The 21307-nt window shown below is 37.2% G+C and overlaps 1 protein-coding gene across 1 annotated transcript in view; it reads left to right on the forward strand.

The window, feature by feature from the left end:
• Positions 1–6881, forward strand: part of CD53 (CD53 molecule) — a 23419-nt gene extending 16538 nt beyond the window's left edge. Inside the window, exons 3-8 of the mRNA XM_021690104.1 lie at positions 1071–1247; positions 2711–2785; positions 3291–3386; positions 3895–3975; positions 5038–5121; positions 5961–6881. Coding sequence (XP_021545779.1) covers positions 1071–1247; positions 2711–2785; positions 3291–3386; positions 3895–3975; positions 5038–5121; positions 5961–6032 — 585 coding nt within the window. The 3' untranslated portion in view covers positions 6033–6881. The remainder of the gene's footprint in view (positions 1–1070; positions 1248–2710; positions 2786–3290; positions 3387–3894; positions 3976–5037; positions 5122–5960) is intronic.
• Positions 6882–21307: the final 14426 nt, after the last annotated feature.

Consider the following 21307-nt stretch of genomic DNA (forward strand, 5'->3'; position numbering starts at 1 on the left):
AAGAAGAAGAAGAAGAAGAAGAAGAAGAAGAAGAAGAAGAAGAAGAAGAAGAAGATAGCAGGAAGGGAAGAATGAAGGCGGGGGGAAATCGGAGGGGGAGATTAACCATGAAAGACGATGGACTCTGAAAAACAAACAGGGTTCTAGAAGGGAGGGGGGTGGGAGGATGGGTTAGCTTGGTGATGGGTATTTAAGAGGGCACGTTCTGCATGAAACACTGGGTGTTATATGCAAATAATGAATCATGGAACACTACATCAAAAACTAATGTTGTAATGTATGGTGATTAATATAACATAATAATAAAAAAAAGAAAAAGAAATAAATATTTATTGAGCATGTGAAAAAAAATAAATAAAATAAAAAATAAAAATCATCCATATACCAAAAAAAAAAAAAAAGGACGTCACCTTTTCTGGGAAGGTTTCACCATACCAAATTTAGCAATTGAATTTCAAATATAGGATTAGTTTGCACTCGTGTTTATGAGAAGATTCTTAAAAGTTTGGCTTTTCTAGTTTTCTGCCTAGCAAGATAAACTTCTCAGCCAGGACATCCCCTCTACATGGTTGTGGTTTCCAAAGGGAAGACCATGTGTAGGATGTGGTGGGAACAAGGAGTAGGGGATCTGAAGCATGAAGATACTATATGACTCACAGTGAGCTTCTCCTGGTATCTGATATGGGTAGGATGAAGCATGAGTGGGACATCACAGGAGGAAAGTAGTATCACCTCTTTTCTAGGTGCATGGGGAAAGTTGGGTAAAGAGGTTGTTCATGAGAGTCTTGATAGAGCCAATGGAAAGATGTGATTTTTTTTTTTTTGATTCATTGGTGGCAAAACTTCTTTATTTTTTAAAAATTTTTTATTATGTTCATTAGCCTGCATATAGTACATCATAAGTTTTTGATGTAGTGTTCAATGATTCATTAGTTGCATATAACACCCAGTACTCATCACAACATGTGCCTCCCTTAATACCCATCACCCGGTTACCCCATCCCCCCATCCTAATCTCAAGTGAGAATGTGAACAGATATTCAAGAGTGTTGTGGAATTCTTTCTTTCAGTTCTGTGGTTGCTGCATTTTGGGCTTTGGGATCTATCTCCTGATCCACAACAATTTCAACCTGCTCCCCTCCCTCACACTGGGCAATGTGCTTATCATCGTGGGCTCCATTATCATGGTGGTTGCCTTTCTGGGCTGCATGGGCTCCATCAAGGAGAACAAGTGCCTGCTTATGTCGGTGAGTCTCTTGCAGCAGATGTGGTACCCTAAGTAGAGAGACATGATGCCTTAAGCCCCAGGAAAGATGTTTCTTGGTGGCTAACCTATGGGCACAGGGAAATTATAGGAACATAAGATTGGCACTTTAGGCCAGCCAAATCTGTCTAGACCAATAGTATTTTGCTTCTGACTGGGGTCCCAGGGATAGGTGGAAGAGGACATTGCTATCCTCCTTGGGATTCATTGTACAGTGTTAATAATGACCCTTGTCATAATTTCCCTTTATGGCATTTTATTTCTTCATGTCTCGTTGAAATCAAGTGTCATCCATCTGCCTAAATGCTTTTCACATTAGTATGTTTTTAGGATCTGAGTCAGAGTCACTAACTGATGGAAAATCTAGTCTCTAGATTCTTCTGAGTACTGTGACCCTCCTAAAATGGCAGAATATGCTTCTCTATCTCAAATCTGCACAAGATACATGATGGTGTGATGACCCAACTTAAGTGAGGACCTAGGTGGCAGCCATTTTGATCTAACGTGAGAGATGCTAGAGCTTTTCAGTTGTTCCCTGTCAGTTAAGTGTCATGAAGAGCATCTTTAGGCTTAGGTTTTGTCTGTAAGCTCTATGAGAGAAGAGTTCTGGTATCTCCAAGTGTACACAGAACAGTGCTTGATATAACAGTGCCACTCCATCCATAGTAAGGGTTCTCAGTCAACTTTGTTCTTCCTTAAGTCATTTGGTTAATCTTCTTTCCCTTATGGGTCAGTTCTTAAACTGGAGCCCAGACATAGAATAAAAAAGTTCTTGTTTTCAGTTCCCAGATTAATGGCAAAATATGGGAGATAATAGACATAAGGAAAAGGCTAAACAGGTTTAAACAGTCAAAATTAATGTTGGGATGAAAAGGTGAAGGAGAATAAGTGAAAATGTATTTTCTGCTGTGTGTGATTAGCATAAAGGGAGTAAGCATCTACAGTTGGAAGTAAATAAGGGTTAGGACTGTGATTAGAATACCTCTTCTCCCCATCTGTACAGGGCTCCTCTCAACTTCCACCATCACCTGTCCCCAACCCCAAACTAGCCCTGATCTTGCAGAAAGGACCAGGCCCCAAACTCTAAAGGCACATAGTTTAGTTTACTGCTTTTTTGCTCAACTCTTTCAAAAAGCTGATGCCAAAATTGCTTCACTGATTCAACAAGTAGTATTGCATACTCATTATGTGCATGGAGCTGTATAGGCATATGGGAAAGGGAGAACAAAGTTAAAGGACAGCTGATCTGCCCTCTAGAGACTTGGAGTCTAGTTGTAGAAAAATGACACATATCCCTCATGAAACAAAAGGCTTATGAAGGCCTGAGCAAGCAGGAATAGGAACTTCTGTACATGTGCAGAGACAGGCCTGGATGCTCCCAGGGTGGAGTGGGAGTGAGGGAGGAACTAGGATCAGTGCTATGAGCATGTCTCTGCTTTGCCTCAGTTCTTTATCCTGCTGCTGATTATCCTCCTTGCTGAGGTGACCTTGGCCATCCTGCTCTTCGTGTATGAACAGAAGGTAAGCTATAAAGAACATCTCATTGTTGTATTTCTGACCGTGGAAAAAAAGTCCTGTAATAGAGGCAAAGTGGAAGGATGGAAGAAAGAAATTAATTATAAATGGGGAGGGAAAAAATTTCATGAAAGATAGCAATTGAATCATGCTTTGAAGGATGAATAGGAAGAGCAGTAAAAACAAGTTTATCTTCCTCCTACTTCCTTTTCTCCATGTGTTTGGCAGTAGAAAATGTCTGTCTCCATGCCTAAGAGAGCCCATGCTTTGGTTGTCTTCCTCTGAAAAACCAGAGTTCTGGAAGGACAAGAGACTATGTACTTCCTGCAATGCTATCTCAGTCTCAGCACTTCTCCCTGTATATAAACTCCCTCTCCTGGCTTCCTTAGCTCTGAGGAGATTATTTGGAAGGGAGGAGCAAATGGAACCACCAGCCATTATTAGATATTGCTTGTTCCTTGAACTCACCTGCTTTTTATAATGTCTTCTCTGCCGGAATATGCCCCACCAGTTGAATAATTATGTGTCTGAGAGCCTGACTGACAGCATTCAGCGATACCACACGGACAACAGCACCAAGGCAGCATGGGATTCCATCCAGTCATTTGTGAGTACAGATGGAATCCTCCTCAGCTCAGCCCAGACTTAATTTTCCAACCTCAGTGCCTGGAGGCTAAAGGGACTTCGTTTCTTGAAAGGCCCAGAATCTAAGGTCCATAACCCCTAGGTCCAAAATAATGTTTAGCAGTCACAAACAGGAATCAGTCTGATTCTCTACATTCTCTCATCCTTCACATTCTCAGCTAGGCTCATTGTCTAAGCCCTACTAACATCTAAGGAAGACCCAAACATGTCAGACTAAATTCCCTGTGTGCTTAATTTTTCATCTGTAAAATGTGAATAAGTTAAACATGCCCTTTCTATTTCAAGGAGTCTTATGTGAATGAAATGGTATAATGGATTTGAAAATATTTTGGTCTAAGGAGTCATAGTAGTTAAGCCAATTCTGTATTTTCCGCTAGAGTCAGATCTGAAGGGTCTACCTTTTCTCCAAATTCCAGTTTTCCTTTTGTTGACTTTCTAACCATCATGTTTTTGGGGAATTTGGCTTTTAGCTGCAATGTTGTGGTGTAAATGGCACGAGTGATTGGGCCGGTCACCCACCAGCATCTTGCCCCTCGGGTCCACAAGTTCAGGTAATTTTTTGGCAACTTTTCTGTTATTAGCTTCTTTGGTTAAACTTTCAATTATCTTAGAAACTCCAGTCATACAGGACTTAGTCCTCCCAACCAGAAACAAGAAACCTTAGATAAAATAGAGGCCAGGGAGAAAACCCAGGTAACTAGGCAAAAGAAAAAAAAAAGGAACAAGCTCATTAGACTAGCGATGCCATCACAAATCTTGCTATCCTAAACTATTACATTAGAGGGGAAAAGTTTATGTGATAGTGACAGAGGATTATATCTACATTTTTCTTGAGCAAGAAGTAGGTCTTATGGTTGAAAATGAAAGTTGTAAAGTTGAGGTAGAAAACCTCCCCCTCTTCCTGTTTCTCTGTTCTTCTTCCTTGGAAATGTCAACATCCAGTCCCTTGGTGAAATGAATCATAAGTAAAGGAGTCTGGAGTTGGGGGAGAGAGAGTTGGTAGAACTGTTGAAAGAACCTGCTGACTTAATTCAGACCTCCAGACTAGGCCCAGAGAAGAAGCCAAGATTATATTCCAAGATTAAGTTCCTAAATTCCTGTTACCTGGTGTTATCCACCTTGGGATTGTTTGAAAATCTCCAGAAATTTTTAGGTCTATAAAGAAAGACTGAGACACTCACCAACTAGCCCTGCCCTGGAGCTTGGTAGGACCATGATAGATTTAGGTTTCAGCAGAAGCTGAAATGCAACCAACTCTAGAATTGCAGAGGTTACCTCCCCATTTATTTGTCCCAAGTCAGCAGTGGATGTTTAAAGAACTTAAGGACATCTATTGCCTCTCAGGAGCTAGTTTAACTCTTTTTGTAGACATCTAGGACTTCTGCGTTAGGTGCCATTGTGATGATAACAACACCAGAAAAGTCTGTAGTTTAATATTCTCTACTTTATGACTGTTTCTTCATCCACAGAAAGAAAATAAAATAAATGGCCTAAGAAAATAAAATGGCCTAAGTCTCTTGGCATAAGGCAAAATATAAACTATCTTCTGAAATTAACTTCCTGATAAAGTCGAATAATATAGTGGTATCCTTTGTACTTGTAATTTTTTGTAGGGTTGCTATGCAAAAGCAAAACTGTGGTTTCACTCCAACTTCCTGCACATTGGAATCATCACCATCTGTGTTTGTGTGATCCAGGTAAGAACTTAATCGTGGGACTATTGTGAAGATTAAATTAGGTAAGTCAGGTAAAGTTTTAGAACAGTTCCAGGTAGATAGTATATGCTCAATAAATAAGAGTTTCCTCAGTCATGTAGCAAATGATGTCATTACCAATTTAAGGCATACAGAAAATATGCTGCAAGATCTATCTGGTCAACTTATCCCTAAGAGCTATGATTGCTTCATAGTCAAATTAAAAGTCATCAAGCAGACCCCTACTTTGGTCATTCACTCAACCGGTATGGAAAACTTGTGATGGATAAACATTTTTTGTGAAAAATTGGCCTTGTATGCCAAGCAGGAGCTGATGATAAAAATCATAAACAATTTCCTCCTTGTTTCTCTGCTTAGCATGATAAGTCAGGGGTGAATTGGGGATAGTTTTGTGTTCTTTTTTATTATGTGACATTTCTACTATTTTTATACCCATGTATTTTGGGTATGTCACAGAATAGCTAAGATGTAATCAAGAAGCTCAGAGGGAAATAATTTTTCTCTGCTTGGAAACTAAGGAGTCTCAGGGCACGGGTAGAGATGACTCATTGTACAAAATGTTGACTTGTGCAGTACTTGCCTATACAAGTGACTTCTTAAGGAGACAAAGATGTCCCAACACTCTATCCTCTACTGTTTTGACATCACCCCCACTAGCATTCTAAAGCTGAAGGAGAGAATAGGGAAGGAATTGGAAGTAATGGCAAGAAGGGTGGTTCCAGTGTAATGGACACTTCCTTTTTCTCTGGGGCCAATCCCAAGGGTGTGGGAGAGATGGCTCCTCCTATGAAGACCTCACATTTTCTCAACTCTTTTCTCAGGTGTTGGGGATGTCCTTTGCGCTGACCTTGAACTGCCAGATTGATAAAACCAGCCAGGCCCTAGGGCTGTGACATGATACTGCCTTGTGCTGGAGAGGCTTATTTCATCTCTGGAAAGCCAAAATCAGTTATTAGCATGAAGTCCTAAATGATCATCTCTTGGCCTGGTGTCTTTGTCCCTCTCTCATCTTTTCCCTGTTTTGTCCCTGTATCATAGAACCAGAAAAGAGGGTATTAGCCAGGCATTTCCCATCTCAGGCACCAGAACAATGATTCACCCACTCATGGGACAGCTATGTCCCTCAAGGAGGTGACACTAATATCTGAGCATTTTTTGGACATGAGAAGCCAAGAGAACCTGCAGCACTAATGGTTCAAGGTCAAAGGATGGGTCTGGGACTTGAATTTTTGCATCTTCTTATTGTCAAATAAGGCTCTAGCCTCTAAATCATGCCCAATCCACTCTCCAAAGCCAAACAAAAGACAAGCTGAAGGGAGCTCTGGGGCCAGACTCATTGTCACAACCCTCTGCTTCCTTTTGGCTGGGCCTGGTCCTTGACTACAGGAATGACAGAGTACTTTCTCCAAAGGGTAAGGTTTCTTGCAACTTCCTTATTAAAGGGCCTTATTGATTTATTCTGTCTTTCCAGAAGAAACTGTCCAGTGATTCATATCCTGACTTCAGCCAATCTCTTAGCCTTTGAGTTACATAGCTATGGAAGAACTCAGCAGAACCAGTATCTCTGGTGGTTTAGCTAATAATCACATTTGTAAGAGTTTTGGTGTTATTTTTCTATCAAATAAGGTTTTGTTAATGTACTATTTTATCTCTTCAATAAATAAAATAGCTTATGATCTCAATCATTACATTTTCATTCCTATATCTCAAATATGTTTTCTGTGACTCAGACTGATTGCCCTGCCAGCAAGCCAGGTATATTAGTTATCCATTGTTGCATAACAAATTATTCCAAAACTTAGTGGCTGAGAACATAAATTTATTATCTCACATTTTTTGTGAGTGATGAATCTGGGAGCAGCTTAGCTGAGTGATTCTGGTTCATAGTCTCTCACATGACTACATTCAATATGTCAGCTAGGGCTGCATTTATCTGAAGGCTCAAATGGAAAAGGATCTACTTTCAAATTTTTCACATGCCTCTTGGTAGGCCTGTTCTTTGCCACATGCAACTTTCCACAGGGTTGCCTTATGACATCACAGTTGGTTTCCCCTATTACAAAAGATCCAAGAGAGAGCATGAAATACAGCACCCCAAACAAGCCATAATCCTTCTATAATCTAACTCAGAAGTGCCATCACATCAATCCTGCCATATTATATTCCTTAGAAGTGAATCAAAAAGTTCAGCCCACACTCAAGAGCAGGAGTTTACACTGGGTGTGAATACCAGGGAGCGGAAATCATTGGGGGCCATCTTAGAGGTTGCCAACCACATGTTTTTTGGGCCAGAAAAAGCTTAATTGGATTGTCTATAAGCTAAATTAAATCATCTAATAACCATATGTAATAAGGCATAAAATCAGAACATATCTAATATAGAACCAAATGTAGAGAAGGCAGAGAAAAGGACAGAAGAATTTGGTTTTGTTCTTGAAGTTTTGTGTATCTCCCACCTCCCTTAAAGGAAAATTGGTCATTTTAGTGGTAGTTATAGGGAAACCTTCGACACTATGTTTCTCTTGGGATAAAATTCAGATTTCGTATTATATCTACCAGGACCTACATGATATGCCCCACTCTTAGTCCTCCAGCCTCACCTCTTACTGTTCTTACCCTTTTATTCTAACTTAGGTCTATTGAAGTTTATTTAGTTGCTCTGAGCTTTATTTATACGGACTTATTTTTCCCATTCATCCAATGATCCCTTTGGATAATTCCTTTGCCCTAAGGAAGGTTTCCCTAGTACTACTAAGTTTAACATCTATTGAGGTCTTTATAAGTATGAGATAGTGTGCTAAGAGCTTTCCACACATCTCCCCATTTAAATCTTGACAAAATGTCTTTTGTGAGTACCTCCGTAATGCACTCATAGAAACTTCACAGATCTTATTACATTTTATTTTAATTGCTATTTATTTGTCTCTATTAATTATTGGCCTAAGTTAGAAAAACAACGAGAAAAGGTAAAAATCAACTATAAATAAAGATTGTGTCATAACCACAATACAGTTGAAATTTTAAAACACATGAAACTATATGATAAAAAAATCTAGGCCAATCATTTTGAAAAGAAAATGTAGTTGCTATAAACATTTTTCTAAAATAATAAGAACCATCCAAATTGACTCAAATAGAAAAAGGAGATTTCTGTTTCTGGTAAGATAGATGATATTACTAGACTAAACTTCCACTACAGACAACTAAAGTGCTAGATAAAAGCTTTAAAACATTTTATTAATGTTTTATGGAATGAAAGTAAGGAATACTCAAGCCTGAGACTTTGTGATGATGGGAACCAGAGAGGTAAGAGGAATTTGAGGAGATTTGCCAAACTAGATGAACTTGGATTTCAGTTTTCATGACACATGGAGGTACATGGAAAATTTCAGGGTCTAAGGTTGAGAGTCTAAGCAGAAATCTTTCCTCTTTTAAGTCAGAGACACCAAAGTGCTATACCTTAGTATAAGAGTAAACTAGAAATACCACTCACTTTCACAAAAGATTACATGAAAGTCTGCAACTTGGCAATTTAGCAGAGGAAAGCAACATCCCTAAAAAGTTGAATCCATAATCTGGCCATTATGTTGACTTAAAGTGAAAACTTAAAGTGTCTGAGTCATCTGCAAACTCTCAAACTAAAATTTAGTTTAAAGTAGTCCCAAACAAGAAGTTATCCCAGGCTCTGGCAGAAGCAAAATGCACACACTTTCTGAATGAGCCCACAATAATATCAGGTCTGTTGTGATAAGCACTGGGTGTTGTATGCAAGTGATGAATCACTAAATTCTACTCCTGAAACTAGTATTATACTGTATGTTAACTAACTAAAATTTAAATAAAAACTTGGAAAAAAATAATAAATAATAATAATACCAGGTCTCCATGAATCTCAAAAAGCAAATTTTTAATTAAATTGAACTACTCACAATTAAAATTCACTAAAAATATGAGAAAACAAGGCACTATGAGCCAAGGGAAACAACAAACAATAGGAATGGACCCACAAAACTTCAGATATTATACTTACTTTAAACAAATATATATAACCATGTTTTTTTTTATATTTAAGAAAATAAAGATCAGCTTTAAAATATGTGCAGAGAAAAACTGAAAGAAAGAGTAATCATTTTTGAAAGAGGAAAATATAGTTGAAATTTTTTAAATTTAAATGAACATGTTTAAAAGCATATTTGATACAAGGAAAGCCAAATTAATAAACAAGGAGATTTATATGACTAAATTAATCAGAATGTAGCTATAGTGGGTTGAACTTTGTCCCCAAAAGGTATGTCCAAATTCTAACCCCTAGTACTAGTAAATATGATTTTATTTAGAAATGGGGTCCTTGTGGATGTGATTAAATTAATGATCTTGAGATGAGATCATCCTATATTTAGGGTGAGCCCTAAATCCAATGTCTTCTGTCCTTAAAGAGAAAAGAGAGGGATATTTTTAACTCAGATATAGAGAAGACCCATAGGGCAAGGCCATATGAAGACAGAGGCAGAGATTGGAACAATGTATCTAAAGCCAGGGAACACTTAAGATTGCCAACAACTACCAGAAGGTAAGAGAGTCATATGGAACAAATTCTTCGTCAGGGCATCCAGAAGGAATCAACACCTGGAGACACCTTGATTTTGGACTTTTAGCCTTCAAAACTATGAGAGAATGATTCTCTTTTATTTGAAACCACCAATTTGTGGTGCTTTATTCCAGCAGCTCTGGGAGATTAATACAGTAGCACATAGAAAGAGTGAAAAATATGAATGCAAGATTAAGAAATGATGAGGACAGAGTTATAGAGTCTAATATAAGTGTAACTGGAGTTCTGGAAAGAGGAGATACAAAGCATAGTAGACCCAATACTTGAAGTCATAATAGTTGAGAATATTCCAGAACTGATGGAAGATACAATCCACAAATAAAAAGTCAAATGAATTACTTTCATGAGGGGAAAAAAAAAAAAAGAAAATCACACCTAGCCATAGCATGGTGAACCTGTGTGTGTGTGTGTGTTGGGGGGGGGGGATTTAAGAACAGCAATAGAAGTTGTAGTTCTAGTAATAGGCAATAGAATGGAATATTAGAGCACCAAGGTTACCTATGTTGAGAAGGTATGAACTACTATCACAAATACTTGTCTTTTGATTCTTTGTCAGGACACACCATTATGAGTGGGAGGAGTCATGTGGAAGACATTTATATTGAACCCCACCCTCAGTTAGAACAAACCAGAGCTTGACCCCCTATAGTTACTTTAAACTCTGATAACTACAGAATGGGATGCTGTGGTTTTGAACCAATTAGGAGAGGAAAAAGAACAGGAAAAGCAAAAGGAAACCTCATGCTGTGATAAGACCAAATCTCCCATGTCTTTGCACATCAGCTAAGCAAGGTCTAGATGGACCCTCAGAACTTAAACTTGATTTGAAGTCATCCCAACTAAACATACCACAGAGAACTGAAAGAAGCAAACCCCAAATCTCTCTGTAATATTGAACTAGGTCTTGGAACTCTCTAAGCAACAGAAATTGACAACAGGCCTAACAGCAGTTTCAGGCAAGACTTTTCAGATACATGTTTTAGACTGACTATGATTACCATGATATAGAAGTAAATCATAAACTTTAAAATTTCTACCAGGAATAGGAAATCATAAAATAAAAAATCACAGACTTTAAGAAGAACCAAATAACATCTAGAGATGAAAAAAAGCAATAACTGAAGCTAAAAACTTTAATTCGGTAGAAGATTGAATACAAACAAAAGACAGGATTTGTGACTTAGAAGATAGAATAGAAAAAAATATTGAGAACACAGCACAAATATGTAAAAATATAGAAAATGTAGAGAGAGTGAGAGATGTAGAAAATACAGTTTGAATCCATTTGATTAGAGTCCTAGAATGAATGGAGAGAATAAATGGGCCAAAAAAAAAATATTTGAAGGGAATATGATTGAGAATTGATGAAATACCCCAACACACAGGTTCAAAAGGTCCACTTAATCTCAAGAAGGTTAAATAAAAATAAATCCACATTCTTGAGTCATAGGAAATTGAAGAAAACCAGAGACAGACAAAAACCTTAAAGCAGTCAGAGGGAAAAGAAAGATTATCTTTGAAGAATGATAGATTAACCATTGACTTATCAGTAGTAATTCTCCTTAGAAGAGTGTGGACCTCAAAATGCTAAAGTTGAAATAAGAATGTTCTTAGAGAAAAACTAAGAATAAATAGCCAAGAGAATTTGTAATCATCAGGCACTCACTAAAAATTCTAAAGGATAAATTTCAGGCATAAATAAAGTGATCTCAGGTGAAAAATCAGAAGTACAAGAAAAATCAAGGAGAAAAAAATGGTTAAATACATAGGCAAATGTAAACAACCATTGATTCTAGAAAACAATTATCATAATGCATTGTTTGGGTAAAACCAAGAGGTAGTTCAAAAATATTAGATAACAGCAAGTCAAGAAGAGGATAAATGGAGTTACAGTATTTATTGTTTATCTAGGAGGGAGGTAAATATTTTATAAATCCATACTTTGAAAGATGAAGTGTACATGTTATAATTTCTAGGGTAGTCACCACAAGAAAAGAAACAACTTTTTAAACTTTCAATAGAATAATGATAAAATAATATTTAGTCAGTAAAAGAAAAGTCAAGAAAGGAAAGAAAACTGTGAACATATATGATAAGTGTAAAGAAAAAAATAAGAGGGTAGAAGAAATCTTAATGTATCAGTAATTAAATTAAATGTAAATGGATGATATTAACAAGTCAAAAGACAAAAATTGTCACAGTGGATTAAAAAAACCCTATATATTATTTACAAGAGAAATATTTAAATTTCAAAGGATTGAAAATATATATAGTATATGTTCTTTATTCATAATTCATTTAGACTGGAAATCTAAAAAAGTACAACAAAACATGTCTATTTATAAATTAGGGAATACATTTCCTAAACCCACATCACAGATCTTTTGGATCACAGAAGAAATCATAATGGAAATTAACACATATTTTGAACTGAGTAATCACACAAGCACCTCATGTCAAGATCCATGGGAAAAGTAAATCTTGGAGAGAATTTAGTATCTTAAATGCATATATTAGAAGAAAATAAAAGATGAAAATTAATGAACTAACATTTCAAAAAGTTAGAAAAAGAACAGCAAATTAAAAACCTAAACATTTTTTAAAGCAGAAGGAAAAAATTAAAGAAAAATCAGAAGATATTTGCAAATGACATCTCTGATAAAGGGTTAGTATCCAAAATCTATAAAGAAACACAACTCAACACCCAAAAAACAAATAATCCAGTTAAAAAATTGGCAGAAGACATGAACAGACACTTTTCCAAAGAAGACATCCAGATGGCTAACAGACACATGAAAAGATGATCACCATCACTCAGCATGAGGGAAATACAAATTAAAACCATGATGAGATACTACCTCACACCTGTCAGAATGGCTAAAATGAACAACACAAGAAGCAACAGGTGTTAATGAGGATGTGGAGAAAGGGGAACCCTCTTGCACTGTTGGTGGGAATGCAAACTGGTGCAACCACTCTGGAGAATAGTTTGGAGGTTCCTCAAAATGTTAAAAATAGACCTACTCTAAGACCCAGCAATTGCACTACTAGATGTTTACCCAAAGGATTAAAAAATACAGATTCAAAGGGGGTACATGCACCCCAATGTTTATAGCAGCATTGTTAACAAGAGGAAAACCATAGAGAGAGCCCAAATGTCCACCGACTGATGAATGGATAAAGAAGATGTGGTATGCATATAAACACACACACACACGCACACACACACACACACACACACACACTGGAATATTATTCAACCATCAAAAAGAATGAAATCTTCAGGTCACCTGGGTGGCTCAGTCAGTTAAGTTCTGCCTTTGGCTCAGGTCATGATCCCAGGATGGAGCCCCATGTCAGGCTCTCTGCTCAGTGGGGAACCTGCTTCTCCCTCTCCTTCCTGCTGCCCTGCCTGCTTGTGCTCTCTCTCTCTCTGTCAAATAAAAAAATAAATAAAATTTTTAAAAATGAATGAAATCTTGCCATTTGCAATGACGTGGATGGAACTAGAGTGTATTATACTAAGTGAAATAAGTCAGTCAGAGAAAGACAAATACCATATGATCTCACTCATATGTGGAATTTAAGAAAGAAAACAGATGAACACATGGGAAAGGGAAAAATAAAAAAGGAGAGAGGGAAACAAGCCATAAGTGACTCTTAATGATAGAGAACAAATTCAGGGTTGATGGAGGGAGGTGGGTGGGGGATGGGATAGATGCTTGATGGATATTAAAGAGGGCACTTGCTGTGAAGAACATTGGGTGTCGTATGTTAGTGATGAATCACTAAATTGTACTCCAGAAACCAATATTGCACTGTATGTTAACAAAATTTAAATTAAAAAAAGAATTAAAAAATAGAAAACAAACATAAGCAAAGCCCAAAGTTTGTTCCCTCAAAAGACTAATAAAATTGACAAACCTCTGGTGGTGAGACTGGGAGGTGGGAGGGAGGGAGAGTGATGGAATTGAAAAGCAAACATTATTGCAGATGCTACAATGACATTAAACAGATAATAAGAACATCATCTGTCAGAATAAGCTAGAAAATGATGAAGTAACAGAAAACAACAAAGATTTATTTTTACTTTTGTTACATGTCTATTGTTGGCAGAGGGCCTCTTCTCAATGAAGTCATTCAGATACCCTGGCTAATGGAAAAGATACCATATAAAATGTTGCCTCTTATTGTACCAGGGGAAAGGAGGAGCAATAAAGGGTCTTGCAGTAATTATATGCTCTAGCCCAGAAGCAATATACATCATTTTAGCTCACAACTCATTGGACCAAACTAGTCACATGGCCCCAGCCAACCACAAAAGGGTCAGGAAATACAATTTTACCATGTGTCAAGCAGATTAAAGAAGATATATTTGGCAAACAGCTCTAATGACCACTAGAGAAAAATGTTATAAACAAATTATGCCAATCAGTCTGAATATCTAGGTAAGATTAATAAATTCTAAAAAAATGTACTCAAGAGAAAATTGAAAACCCAAACATATAATCATATAAACTTATAATTTATAAACTCACTTATAATTGAGTCAATGGTCAAAAACCTATTTTTGAACATATCAGGCAAAAACGACTTCACTGTTAAGTTTCACCAAACATTCAAGGAATAAATTATTCCAATTTTACACAAACTCTTCTAAAGGAGAGTAGAAGATTTTCCACATAAAGTATCATGTCATCTATGAAGAGAAAGAGTTTGACTTCTTCTTTGCCAATTTGAATACATTTTATTTCTTTTTGTTTTCTGATTGCTGTTGCCAGGACTTCTAGTACTATGTTGAACAATAGTGGCGAGAGTGGGCATCCTTGACATGTTCTTGATCTTAAGGGAAAGGCTCTCATCTTTTCCCCACTGAGGATGATATTCGCTGTGGGTTTTTCATAGATGGATTTTATGAACTTGAGGAATGTTCTCTCTATCCCTATACTCTGAAGAGTTTTCATCAGGAAAGGATGCTGTATTTTGTCAAATGCTTTTTCTGCATCAATTGAGAGAACCATATGGTTCTTCTCCCTCCTCTTATTAATGTGTTCTATCACACTGATTGATTTGCAAATGTCGAACCACCCTTGCATCCCAGGGATAAATCCCACTTGGTCGTGGTGGATGATCCTTTTAATGTATTGTTGAATCTTTTTAGCTAGGATTTTGTTGAGGATTTTGGAATCCATATTCATCAGGGATATCAGTCTGAAATACTTCTTTTTGCTGGGGTCTTTGCCTGGTTTGGGGATTAAGGTAATGGGGGCCTCATAGAATGAGTCTGGAAGCTTTCCTTCTGTTTCTATTTTTTGAAACAGCTTCAAGAGAATAGGTATTATTTCTTCTTTGAATGTTTGGTAGAATTACCCAGGGAATCCATCAGACCCTGGACTGTTGTTTTGGGGGAGGTTTTTGATCACTGCTTCAATCTCGTTACTGGTTATTGGCCTATTCAGGTTGTCAATTTCTTCCTGTTTCAGTCCTGGCAGCTTATAGGTGTCCAGGAAGACATCCATTTCTTGCAGATTGCTTAATTTATTGGCATATAGTTGTTGATAATAATTTCTAATAATTGTTTCTATTTCCTTGGTGTTAGTTATGATCTCTCCCCTTTCATTCATAATTTTATTAATTTGGGTCCTTTCTCTTTTCTTTTGGATAAGTCTGGCCAGTGGTTTATTGATCTTATTAATTCTTTCAAAGAACCAGCTTCTAGTTTCATTGATCTGATCTCCTGTGTTTCTGGTTTCTAATTCACTGATCTCTCCTCTAATCTTAATTATCTCTCTTCTAATGCATGGCTTAGGCATCATTTGTTGCTTTTTCTCTAGTTCTTTAAGGTGTAGAGTTAGTTGGTGAATTCGGGATTTTTCTATTTTTTTGAGTGAGGCTTGGATGGCTATGTATTTCCCCCTTAGGACCACCTTTGCAGTAGCCCATAGGTTTTGGACCTATGAGTTTGTGGTCTCATTGGTTTCCATGAATTGTTTAAGTTCTTCTTTGATTTCCTGGCTGACCCAAACATTCTTGAGCAGAGTGGTCTTAGCTTCCAAGTGTTTGAATTTCTGCCAAATTTTTTCTTGTGATTGAGTTCCAGTTTTAAAGCATTATGGTCTGAGAATATGCAGGGAATAATCTCAATCTTTTGGTATCAGTTGAGACCTGATTTGTGACCCAGTGTCGTCTTTTCTGGAGAAAGTTCCATGTGCGCTTGAGAAGAATGAGTATTCTGTTGTTTTAAGGTGGAATGTTCTGTATATATCTATGAGGTCCATCTGGTCCGGTGTGTCATTCAAAGCTCTTGTTTCTTTGTTGATTTTCTGCTTAGATGATCTGTCCATTGCTGAGAGTGGAGCATTGAGGTCTCCAACAATTAATGTATTGTTATCAATATGACTCTTTATTTTGGTTAACAGTTGGCTTATGTAGATGGCTGCTCCCATGTTGGGGGCATAGATATTTACAATTGTTATATCTTCTTGTTGGATAGACCCTTTAAGAGTGATATAGTGTCCTTATGTGCCCCTAACTACAGTCTTTAGTTCAAAATCTAACTTATCTGATATAAGAATTGCTACCCCAGCTTTCTTTTGAGGTCCGCTGGCACGGAAGATAGATCTCCATCCCTTCACTTTCAGTCTGGATGTATCTTTAGGTTCAAAATGAGTCTCTTGTAGACAACATCTGGATGGGTCCTGTCTTTTTATCCAATCTGCAACCCTGTGCCATTTTATGGGAGCATTTAGGCCTTTCACATTGAGAGTGATTATTGAAAGATATGAATTAATTGTCATCATGTTGCCTGTGAAGACCTTGTTTTTATATATTGTCCCTGTAAATTTCTGTTGTATATCACTCTTGGGGTCTTTCTCCTTTTATAGAACCCACCTTAATACTTCTTGCAGGGCAGGCTTAGTAGTCACATATTCTTACTTTATGTGGAAAATCCAAAAGACTCCACCCCCAAATTACTAGAATTCATACAGCAATTCAGTAATGTGGCAGGATACAAAATCAATGCACAGAAATCAGCTGCTTTCTTATACACTAACAATTCAACTGTAGAAAGAGAAATTAGAGAAACGATTCCATTTACAATAGCACCAAAAACCATAAGATACCTCGGAATAAATCTAGCCAAAGAGGTAAAGGATCTATACTCTAGGAACTACAGAACACTCATGAAAGAAATTGAAGAAGACACAAAAAGATGGAAAAACAGTCCATGCTCTGGATCAGAAGAATAAACATTGTTAAAATGTCTATGCTACCCAGAGCAATCTATGCCTTCAATGCCATCCCGATCAAAATTCCAATGACATTTTTCAAAGTGCTGGAACAAACAATCCTTAAATTTGTATGGAATCAGAAAAGACCCTGAATCGCCAAGGAAATGTTGAAAAAGAAAAACAAAGCTGGGGGCATCACGTTGCCGGGTTTCAAGCTATATTACAAAGCAGTGATCACCCAGACAGCATGGTACTGGTACAAAAACAGACATATAGACCAATGGAACAGAATAGAGAGCCCATATATGACCCTCAACTCTGTGGTCAAATAATCTTCGACAAAGCAGGAAAAAATATGCAATGGAAAAAAGACAGTCTCTTCAATAAATGGTGCTGGGAAAATTGGACAGCCACATGCAGAAGAATGAAACTCGACCATTCTCTAACACCATACACAAAGATAAACTCAAAATGGATGAAAGACCTCAATGTGAGACAGGAATCCATCAAAATCCTAGAGGAGAACATAGGCAGTAACCTCTTTGACATAGGCCACAGTAACTTCTTTCAAAACACATCTCCAAAGGCTAGTGAAACAAAAGCAAAATGAAGTTTTGGGACTTCATTAAGATAAAAGGCTTCTGCACAGCAAAGGAAACAAGTCAACAAAACTAAGAGGCAACCCACAGAATGGGAGAAGATATTTGCAAATGACACTTCAGACAAAGCACTGATTTCCAAGATCTATAAAGAACTTCTCAAACTCAACACCCAAAAAACAAATGATCAAGTCAAAAAATGGGCAGAAGACATGAACAGACACTTCTCTGAAGAAGACATACAAATGGCTAACAGACACATGAAAAAATGTTCATCATCATTAGCCATCAGGGAAATTCAAATCAAAACCACATTGAGATACCACTTTGTACCAGTTAGAATGGCAAAAATGGACAAGGCAAGAAACAACAAATGTTGGAGAGGTTGTGGAGAAAGGGGAACCATCTTACACTGTTGGTGGGAATGCAAGTTGGTACAGCCACTTTGGAAAACAGTGTGGAGGTTCTTCAAATAATTAAAAATAGAGCTACCCTATGACCCAGCAATTGCACTCCTGGGTATTTACCCCAAAGACACAGATGTAGTGAAAAGAAGGGCCATATGCACCCCAATGTTCATAGCAGCAATGTCTGCAATAGCCAAACTGTGGAAAGAGCCAAGATGCCTTTCAACAGATGAATGGATAAAGAAGATGTGGTATATATATACAATGGAATATTACTCAGCCAACAGAAAGGATGAATACCCAACTTTTACATCAACATGGATGGGACTGGAGGAGATTATGCCAAGTGAAATAAGTCAAGCAGAGAAAGTCAATTATCATATGGTTTCACTTATTTGTGGAACATAAGGAATAGCATGGAGGACATTAGGAGAAGGAAGGGGAAAATGAAGGGTGGGAAATCGGAGAGATGAACCATGAGAGATAATGGATGCTGAGAAACAAACTGAGGGTTTTAGAGGGGAGGGTGGTGGGAGGATGGGTTAGCCTGGCAGTGGGTATTAAGGTGGGCATGTACTGCATGGAGCACTGGGTTGTATATGAAAACAATGAATCACGGATCACTACATCAAAAACTAATGATGTATTGTATGGTGACTAACATAACATAATAAAATAAAATAAAATAAATAAATAAATATTAAAAATCTTTATTAAAAAGTTTTATAAAAAAGAATAGTAGAAGAGAAAACATGCCTTAACTCAATTGTGAGATTAGTGTAACTTTGATACTAAAACTGAACAAAGAAAAGATTACAGAAGAAAATTTTAGGTCAATCTTACTCATAAAAATAGACATAACAATCTTATAAAAGAAGATGGCAAACTGAGAAGTATAAAAAAATTAAAATATATGTTATAAGATTATTGACTGTAATTATAGACTATAATATAATACTATTAACAAGGATGACTTTTCATCCCTGTGAGTTATCTATTTTTTAAAATTTTTATTTAAGGCGTGCCTGAGTGGCTCAGTCAGTTAAGCATCCACCTTCAGCTCAGGTCATGATCCCAGGTTCCTGGGACCGAGCCCCACACCAGGTTCCTGCTCAGTGGGGAGTCTGCTTCTCCCTCTGCTCCTCCCCCTGCTCATGCTCTCTCTCTCAAATAAATAGAATCTTTAAAAAATAAAGTTTTTATTTAAATTCCAGTTAGTTAACATAGTGTAATATTAGTTTCAGGTATGAAATATAGTGATTCAACACTTCTATACAACACCCAGTGCTCATCACAACAAGTGCACTCCTCAATCCCAATCACCTATTTAACCCTTTCCCCTACCTACATCCCCTCTGGTAACCATCAGTTTGTTCTCTATAGTTAACAGTCTGGTTTTTGGTTGGTCTCTTTTTTTTCCTTTGTTCCTTTGTTTTGTTTCTTAAATTCCAAATATGAGTGAAATCTTACGGTATTTGTTTTTCTCTTACTTATTTTGCTTAGCATAATACTTTGTAGATCCATCCATGTTGTTGCAAGTGGCAAGATCTCATTCTATATTTTATGTCTGAGTAATATTCCATTGAATGTATATACCACATCTTCTTTATCCATTCATTGTAATAACATTGCATAATGACAGATGGTAACTATACTTATTGTGGTGATCTTTTGTGATTCATTTAATTGCCAAATCACTATGGTTTACACCAGAAACTAATATAACATTTTTAAAAAGATAGATAAGATTTAAAAAAAAAAACAGTGCTGTGACTCTTCATAAAGTGTTACTAAAGAAGCAAGTAAATAATTTATCAACGTGGCAGGATACAAAAAATGCACAGAAAAAAGTTGCATTTCTAAACACTGACAATGTGACTGAAGAAAGAGAAATCAAGGAATCAATCCCATTTACAATTGCACCAAAACCATAAGATACACAGGAATAAACTTAACCAAAGAGGTAAAGGATCTATACCATAGAAACTACAGAACACTTATGAAAGAAATTGAGGAAGACACAAAGAGATGGAAAAACATTCCATACTCATGGATTGGAAGAATAAACATTGTGAAAATGTCTATGCTGCCCAGAGCAATCTACACATTCAATGCAATCCCTATCAACATACCACTGACATTTTTCACAGAGCTGGAACAATCTTAAATTTTGTATGGAACCAGAAAAGACCCCGAATTGCCAGGGGATTGTTGAAAAAGAAAACCAAGGCTGGGGGCATCACAATGCCTGACTTCAAGCTATATGACAAAGTTGTGATCACCAAGACAGCATGGTACTGGCACAAAAACAGACATATAGGCCAATGGAACAGAATAGAGACCCCAAAAATGGACCCTCAACTCTGTGGTCAACTAATCTTTGACAAATTAGGAAAGAATATCCAATGGAAAAAAGACAGTCTCTTCAATAAATGGTGCTGGGAAAATTGGATAGCCACATGCAGAAGAATGAAACTCGACCATTCTCTAACACCATACACAAAGATAAACTCAAAATGGATGAAAGACCTCAATGTGAGACAGGAATCCATCAAAATCCTAGAGGAGAACATAGGCAGCAACCTCTTTGATATTGGCCACAGTGACTTCTTTTAAGACATGCTTCTAAAGGCAAGGGAAACAAAAGCAAAAATGAACTTTTGGGACTTCATCAAGATAAAAAGCTTTGCACAGCAAAAGAAACAGTCAACAGAACTAAGAGGCAACCCACAGAATGGGAGAAGATATTTGCAAATGACATTACAGATAAAGGGCCGGTATCCAAGATCTATAAAGAACTTCTCAAACTCAACACTCAAAAAACAAATGATCCAGTCGAGAATTGGGCAGAAGACATGAACAGACACTTCTCCAAAGAAGACATACAAATAACAAACACATGAAAAAATGTTCAACATCACTAGGCATCAGGGAAATACAAATCAAAACCACAATGAGATACCACCTTACACCAGTTAGAATGGCTAATTGGAAACAACAAATGTTGGTGAGGATGTGAAGAAAGGGGAACCCTCTTACACTGTTGGTGGGAATGCAAGCTGGTGCAGCCACTCTGGAAAACAGTATGGAGGTTCCTCAAGATGTTAAAAATGGAGCTACCCTACGACCCAGCAATTGCACTACTTGGGTATTTATCCCAAAGATACAGATGTAGTGTAAAGAGGGGCATATGCACCCCAATGTTCATAGCAGCAATGTCCACCATAGCCGAACTGTGGAAGGAGCCAAGATGTCCTTCAATAGATGACTGGATAAAGAAGATGTAGTTCAGGGCGCCTGGGTGGCTCAGTCATTAAGCAT

This window comes from Neomonachus schauinslandi, chromosome 4, assembly GCF_002201575.2.
Source record: "Neomonachus schauinslandi chromosome 4, ASM220157v2, whole genome shotgun sequence".
In the NCBI taxonomy this organism is placed as follows: Eukaryota; Metazoa; Chordata; class Mammalia; order Carnivora; family Phocidae; genus Neomonachus; species Neomonachus schauinslandi.